Source organism: Rhinolophus hipposideros (genome assembly GCF_964194185.1).
Source record: "Rhinolophus hipposideros genome assembly, chromosome: 9".
Taxonomy (NCBI): Eukaryota; Metazoa; Chordata; class Mammalia; order Chiroptera; family Rhinolophidae; genus Rhinolophus; species Rhinolophus hipposideros.
The window spans coordinates 90,195,380-90,203,434 of NC_138055.1; the positions used below are offsets into that span (position 1 = coordinate 90,195,380).

Here is an 8,055-nt window from a genome sequence, read left to right on the forward strand (position 1 = left end):
AAATTGAACACTGTGTGATGCCTAAATTCTCCCAGCATACCACATCACATCCCACCTGGGTTTCTTTTCTGTCCCCGAGACCTCATTCTTCTCTTCTTTGTAACTGAGAGTACTTTCCACTTTCACAAATGAAAACAAACTTAAAAGAATATGTGACCTTTGCCTTTCAAAGTCAAAGAAGAATGAGATAATAAAAACTTGTCTTTTTAAAAAACCTATGCTTTTCTGGGTTAACAACAGGCAGAGGAGTGCACTTCTACTGTTTCATTGGGGGGAGTGCTAAACATACCCCTCTCTATGTTTAGCTAGTGCTGCATAATTAAGATCTCAAGCTTATTTTCTCTTGCACCTTAACTGGAAGACTGGGCTCTACATAATCCCAAATGTGCTGGATTGGTACAAGCAATGGTCAAAATCAGAGCACTCCCTGGAAAAGAGGAAAAGACTGAAACTGAGCATTTGTGGACATTTAACTTTACCAGTCATCTAGAAATACCCCTTTTCTATCCAAGACCTGAGATTGTGTGTGTGTGTGTGTGTGTGTGTGTACACACACACTCTTACTCCATCTGTGCACTTACTTACCTTTGATGTTCTAAATAGTTTGCACCAATCCAACTATGAATGTCTGTTTGACAACATTCACTTTGAAAATTTTAACTTGCTACCTAATGTTTGAACAAGTCCATTGACAAGAATGATAAGTAAGTGGCATAAGCTTATTAAACGCAGCTTTCCGATTTCTAATCCTGTGCTTTCCCCTTCATACACATTATTTAATCAAAAAGCCTCACCCCTGAGGGGCCGGCCCGGTGGCTCAGGCAGCTGGAGCTCCATGCTCCTAACTCCGAAGGCTGCCGGTTCGATTCCCACATGGGCCAGTGGGCTCTCAACCACAAGGTTTCCAAGGTTCGACTCCCACAAAGGGATGGTGGGCTCTCCCCCCTGCAACTAAGATTGAACACGGCACCTTGAGCTGAGCTGCCTCCCGGATGGCTCAGTTGGTTGGAGCGCATCCTCTCAACCACAAGGTTGCCGGTTCGACTCCTGCAAGGGATGGTGGGCTGCGCCCCCTGCAACTAGCAACGGCAACTGAACCTGGAGCTGAACTGCACCCTCCACAACTAAGACTGAAAGGACAACAACTTGACTCGGAAAAAGTCCTGGAAGTACACACTGTTCCCCAAGAAAGTCCTGTTCCCCTTCCCCAATAAAAATCTTTAAAAAAGAAAAAAAAGCCTCACCCCTGACTCCTCACGGGTTCACAGTGGCACCAAATGCGGGTCTTGCCCTCCACTAAAGGGCTAGAATGAACTCCTAAAAGGGAAGAGAAAGACAACAGAGAGGACCTCCCCAGGAGATGGAGGTGACTTACTACAGCCCCTTTCTGGAGCAGTGGCTGAGAGCGGAGGCCCCGGCTCTCCTGTAGCAGCCTGGGAAGAGAAGGTTGTCAGAAGCTACAGGGTGTCTTGGTTTTGTTTTACAAATCTGATCTTATACTCAAGAGTCTCTTATTCTTTGGAAACACAGTGGTTCCTGGGGCCACTACCCTTTCCCCTTTGAAAAATGAGTTCAAATTCTCTAAGCCCAAAGTGAAAGGTTTTACCTCTGTCCCCAAACCGTCATCTGTCTAGTAACCACTGCAGGAAAGCAGCAGGCTTTGGGAGGACAGGCCAGGCTTCAGTTTACATATCGTATGTCCTTCTTGAAGAGCAAGTTCTTACCTTTGAAAAGAAACTCCAATAAAAGGAACATTTGCTTTTTCAGATCCTTGTTGCAGATTTGAACCATGAAAGAATAGATCAGTTTGAGTTTCCTTAACTATTTAGGGGTGTGCTTACTATAATTTAGGCAAGCACACTTGTCACTAGTGCCAAATGTGGAATCCATAGAACCCCCCCCCCCCGGCCCCCGGCACCCCAGTCTCCCCCCACGCCTTAGGACTCAGGAATTGGGCAGAAAGTGTTGGGCAACAACGCCCAGCACTCTTAGCTAGAGGCCTGCCATGGCCCTTTCGGGGCTGCAGAAACTGTCTGAACCCCGCAGTCGCATTTATATATCATCTGCGGTACAGACAGACCTCACAGGGCTACTGCCCAGTGAGACTTAGAAAAGAAAGGTGTGCGGAGCCCTTTCTTATTTCCCAGTTTCTCTTGAGGTTTATTACTTCTAGATGATAAAGTTTAGAGTTCCTACTTTGGCTTTTCAGTTCTGACATTTCAGCAAATACCTGAACCAGGTTTTTTCTGTTATTCTAAAAATTGTCCTTAAGTGAATTTTAACTTTTGGACCTCCCACAAACTGTATCAGCTCCTTTTCTTTAGTGCTTCTATTCTTTAAAAGCATTTCTTTCCACTCTTGTAGGTATGGTGGAGAGCCTGTCCCCTTTAAAGTAGTGCCCTGCGGCATGAGCTTGTCCACACTGCATTCAGACAGCTACCACTCACTTCTGTGAGGTCGTCTACTGGAAACCAAGGTATGAGCAATAACTGAACCTTCTCATAGAGCAGAAGGGAGCTGGGCTTTAGAAATGGGCCTGGTCTGAGCTCTGGCTCTCCTCCGCTGGTGGCAGGGTGCTTATGCGGAGCTGTATGCTGTATCTGGTAAACAGGATACCTGTTTTCGGCAGGTAGCTTTGAGGACCAAAAGGAGAAATGTACAAGTACCATGCAAAGTACCATACAGTACATACTGAACACCATAGGTTCTCAACTCATACTCCTTTCTTCCTATCCAAAAAAGTTGAGAGATAAGAAGTTAACCTTGACTGATGAAAGTGGTTTATTCATCATTTCCAGAGACACTCCAAATATATTAAGTATGCCCATTTCAGGAAGAGGACAGTCGGCCCATGATCTCAATTTTCAAACAGTAATTTACCAACCTTTAGTCAAGCTTATATTTAACCTTTAAAGTAAAAACCAAACCAAACAGAAAAGCAGAAAACCCTTCCGTTTACAGTTGGTAGGGTTATTTTGCGTATAATATGAAGAATGTGAGCATGGAGCCTGAGACTTAGGAAGTGCTCAAATTTTTATTGACCGAATCTGTCTAGCCAGACACGCAGTCTCGTGGAAGAAGAAAAACCGTCTAAGAACGTATAGCTTGTGTAACCCACGAGCGTCGTAGTGTTCAACGCTCAGTTAAAAGCTGACCCTAATTCTACATCCCTGCTTCTTATCAGGGCTCGCACTTCCCCCCCGGCAGTAAGCACTGTAACCTCCGAGGGAAGAAAGCGACCTACACCTTCCCTAAAGAAAAGGAAGATGGGTCTAGTGTCAGGCTCAGTTAGACCCAATGTGCCGGCTCTCCAAAATCCAACAGTGCTGCTTTTGTGATACGCTTAACAGAAAGCGTGGACATTTTACAAAGCAGTCTTATCCCAAGAGAAACCTAGGTTCTAGCTCTCTTCCTGGAAAGAGGTGCTGATACAAGAAAGTTTTATACTACTCTTATCAGCTCTTGCTGGGATCAGTATTTTTTGTTTAAAAAATCTCAGACAGCTAAGAAAGACCTATGTGAAACCAAGAATATGAATTACTCCACTGTTGCAGCATTTATACTCTTCTGTTTCCACAGCCCAACCGCAGGGTGTCAGGTTATTTAGTTATTGTCTAAAGGGAACGCTTTGCTGGAATTGTTGGTATTCATTTATCTGCCCCAAATTCAGCCTAAGAACCCTCACCCTCAGCTTTGGAAGTGCTTAAAATGCAAATGGACAAGAACTCCTGGCCAACCTCCCCATCCCCCAGGAAGACGCTTAAATACAGCCAGGCCTGGAGGAGAATGTTAAAAAGAGGGCTTGAGCTGCCCTCCTCCTTTCCACCAGGACCCTCACTCACACTGTGAGATTCAGTATGCATGACTGAGCCGGCGAGCAGGGAGCAAGGACAGCACTCTTTTAACTTTTCTGAACAATGGCTTCAGTTCCCTCCACCCTCAGCATTTCACATTCTCCTACACCCACTCAAAGTGCAAAGAAATCCATCTTTCTTCCCCACTTCCACATCTCAGGACCCATTTTTTGAACAGTGCCCCTAGATGTCACTTCCACCCCCCAAAAAAATTGGCCACCCTGGGGAAATTGTGACTCTTACAAATCTGGTTTTTAAAAAATGTTTCATTTTGTTCAATTTCTTTAAATTTCCATGTTGTTGACAGTTGAAAACCAAGAATTATATAAATCTCCAATCTCATCACATTTCTAGAAACAAAACATTTAGCTGTCAGTAGTAAACCTTATACAGAATAAACGTTTAACTGTGAGCTTACTCATAGCATAGAGGATGGACCGAGGTCTACGCCTGATTTCCTTTTACTTGGAAGCACACAGACAAGCACCTGACTTGAGCATGTCCCCAAACACACACTGCCTTCAAAATAATTCACAAATACAAGGTTTTTTTGTTTTTTTTCAAAAACATACTTCATATTTCCTCTTTTATTATATAAATATCAGTTTAACCTTTTACTGTAAGAATATAAATGTTTTAAGAGGATCTTTGTTATTATTTATACAAATTCACAAACAGTATAATTACTTGATAAAGGTCTCTGGATTTCTTTAACTCCATGGTCTCGCATGTTGCTGTGGAGGATTCTAAAAAAATAAACAAACAAACAAAAAAAATCCAACAAAAATATACATCCTACTCAAAAGCGATTTTTTTAAAGCCACAAGCCCCAACCCCCACCAAAATAAAGTCATCTACTCCATTTCATTTAGAAACAGAATTTTTTTAAAACCCACAACTCCCATTTTATTAACACAACAGAGATAAGACAAGAATTTCAGTGTCCTCCCCTTCACATTACAGCCCCAGGGGCTCTGTAGGCCAACTCTGCTCCTCTGCTTCCGACAGGAAGCCTCACTGTGGGACCTTTTTTGGGGGAAACTTGGAAGAGGGTGAGGGTAGGGCAGAATTTGCATATATAATAATCATTTGCAAGACATCTCAAACAAACAAACAAAAAGTCCAACTCTCTTTTCTCCCACACATTTGTGCTATAAATTAAGTCAAGATTTAGGAACATCGTTGGGCCCTCAAATCCCAATGGACAAGGAGAAAAAGACAAGCATAGCCAGAATGTGGAAGCGGGACATACTGGATGGACAGGGTTTGGGAAGAAGCCAAAACAAAAACGTACAAACCCAATGGGCATCTTTCCAGTCTAGGCACAAAAATGTTTTAGTTTCAAAATATCTCTCTCGTAGAATTCCAGGGCTTCAGAGAAAAAAGTAAACTAAAACGAGGTAGCCAGACATATGTGTGTGTGTGTGTGTGTGTGTGTGTGTATAAAATGTATAGAATATATTAAAGCAGAAAAAAAAGACCATGTTTCAAATTTCTTCAAAACAAGAAAAGAAAAAAAAAGACAATAAAAATGAAATGAACGTGAATAACAGTACTGTAAAAAAAGAAGTGATGAGAAGAGAGTGGGATTAGTTACAAAGTGGAAGAAGGGTGAAAAGGCCGTTGTAGTTGGGTTTGCTTTCATACATTTCAAAATAAAAACCAGATCACAGTATTTAAATGAAAGCTTAAGTGAAGGCAGACATTTTCCTCAACTCCCCAGGGTCCAGAGGACTAGTTACTCCCCACCTCCACCCCCATTTTCAAATGCAACGCAATGGGGATACAGTAGCTCAATCAGCCCTCGGTCCCCCAGTAGAGAGGAGTGGGTGGTAAGTAGCTGAGTCCCTCTCTCCATCCTCAGGCTAAAAAAGAGGGGAGTTCGATAGGGATAGCAGAGGAACCCCGGATGCAATGAATGGACGTGTAGTGGGGAGAAAAGGAGCCTGAGGCTTCGTGTCACTGCCCCCACCTCCTCCGCTGCAGTGATCTACGTCTGTATAAGCGTGTGGAGTGAGAGGGGCGTGGTGCTGACAGGACGGGCGGGGCGGGGCGAGGGGAGCGGGCGCTGCCGCCCTCACCTGACCTTCTCACTGTCCGTCATCTGCCAGAGTCCCAGGTTGAGTACCTTGAGGCAGGGCAGCTGCGTGATGCGCTCCAGGCCGCGCTTGGTGATTCGGGTGCAGCCATACAGGTCTATGCCCGTGAGCTGGCTCAGGTGCTCCGCGATCAGCTCCAGGCCCTTGTCCGTGATTCGCACGCACTGTCCGATGTTGAGCGTGCGCAGCCCGTGCATCTGCCGCACCATGCGGTTGATGCCATCGTCGCTGATGTGGCAGGAGCAGAGGGAGAGGGACTTGAGGCCGTCCAGCCCCTGCGCTATGTACGCCAGACTCTGGTCCCCCACCTTGTCGCAGAACGACACGTCCAGCCCGGAGAGGCGCAGGCTCCCCATGGCCAGATGCATGATGCCCGTGTCACTGATGTTGTCGCAGGAGCGCAGGTTAAGGCTGCGGAGGTTGCCCATGTGCGACAGGTGCAGGAGGCCCGCGTCCGAGATGCCTCCGCAGAAGCTGAGGTTGAGCAGCCGCAGGCCCGTCAGCCCCCGGGAGATGTGCTTTAGGGAAAGGTCGGTGAGCTTCTGACAGTCCTGCAGCGTGAGCTGTTCCAGGCCCAGGCAGCCCTCGGCCGCGCTGCGCGTCATGCCGGCCAGGTGCCCGATGCCCACGTCCGAGAGGTGGCGGCAGCTGCGGAGGTTAAGGCTCTTGAGGCGCTGCAGGCCCCAGGCGATGAGCAGGAGGCCGGTGTTGGTGATGTTGCTGCAGCCCCCCAGCTCCAGAACCTCCAGGCCCTTGAGGTACTGGGCTATGCGGCCCAGGCTGCTGTCGGTGACCTGCTTGCAGAGGCTCAGGTTGAGGGCGCGCAGCGAGCTGATCTCCTGCACGAACGCGTGGCCCAGCCCGTTGTCCGTGAGGTTGTAGCAGCCGCTCAGGTTGAGGCTCTCGATGTCGGCCATGCCCTGGATCACGTAGCTCAGGCTGCGGCGCAGGCTCAGGATCTGCACGCGGCGGATGCCCCGGGCCTGCAGGCTGGGGAACAGCGACGGGTTGGCCCGGCGCAGGTGCAGCTTGGCCTCCACCCCCCGCCACACCGACTTGTGGTAGGCGGCGTCCCGCCACGCCGCGCACACCTGCGCCGCGCGCCCCTTGTCGCGGACGTCCAGGTAGCCGAAGATCATGGCCAGCAGCTCGGGGAACAGGCAGGAGATGTGGGTCTCCATCTTCCTCCCCTCCTCCGCGGCGCCGGGGGGAGGAGGCGCCGAGAGCGGGTCGCCCGGCCGCCGCCGCCGCCTCGGGCCCAACGGACGGCCCCTCCCCGCCTTCCGGCTCCGGCTGCCGCCGCCGCTCCTCCTCCTGGTCCGTCCGTCCGTCCTTCCTTCCTGCCGGCGTCGCCTCCCTTCCCTTCCCTCCCCCCGCCCCGGGCTCCGCTCGGTCCTCACATCCCGGGCGGGGAAGGCGCCCCGCACTCACTCCCCAGACGGCCGGGCCGCCGGCGCCGCGCCGCCGCCTGGGGTCTAACCACGCCGCGCCCGGGCCGCGCCGCTCCGCCCGCGCCGCCGCCGCTCCCACGCCCCCTGCCGCATCCTCCGCCTCCTGCCGCCGCCACTGCCACTGCCGCCGCCGCCGCCGCTCCGGGCCGGCGGGCCGCGAGGGGCCCCGGGGGCTGCGCGCACGGGCTCCGGGCGCCCAGGAGGCTTCCTGCTGCCTTTGTCTCTCGGCCGCTTTTCAAACCTCCCAGCCCGGGCCGCCCGCACTCGGCCGCCCAGGCGGGGGGACCCGGAGGCCACTCTGGGCCGCCGGGCGCACGTTGCCTCGCCCTCGCCGTCCGCTGCCAGTTGGGAGCTGCCGGCCCGGCACGGAGGACGCGGCGGCCGGGCGGCCGGAGCGCGGCTCGGCGCGGACCCCGGGGCGAGCAGGCGGGCGGCGCCGGTGGTAGCGTCCGGGACGTACCCTCAGCTCGACTGCTCCTCCGCGCCGCCCTCCTCCCTTCGGCTCCCCCCGCGCGCTCGGCGCGGTGGTACGGGCCTGCGCTGCCGGAACTGGCGGAGCCGTTGCCCTGGAAACCGGGTCCGGCCTCTCCCCTTCCTTGGGTTTTAACCCTGTAGGTGCCGTTCGAGAGCCGCTGTCAGCCAAGCTCTTCC

At 51.1% G+C, this 8,055-nt stretch overlaps 1 protein-coding gene across 2 annotated transcripts; it reads right to left on the minus strand.

The window, feature by feature from the left end:
* Window positions 1-2,765: 2,765 nt before the first annotated feature.
* On the minus strand, window positions 2,766-7,287 carry FBXL14 (F-box and leucine rich repeat protein 14). Of its 2 annotated transcripts, XM_081061557.1 has the most exons (2): window positions 5,983-7,287; window positions 2,975-4,600 (listed from the first exon to the last, which is right to left on the minus strand). In XM_081061557.1, the coding sequence occupies exons 1-2, from the start codon at window positions 7,132-7,134 to the stop codon at window positions 4,565-4,567; spliced, it is 1,188 nt and encodes a 395-aa protein (XP_080917683.1). In that variant the 5' UTR covers window positions 7,135-7,287; the 3' UTR covers window positions 2,975-4,564. The 2 variants fall into 2 exon arrangements, with proteins under 2 accessions (XP_080917682.1, XP_080917683.1); XM_081061556.1 differs by having other exon boundaries at window positions 2,766-7,287.
* Between the last annotated feature and the right edge of the window lie 768 nt (window positions 7,288-8,055).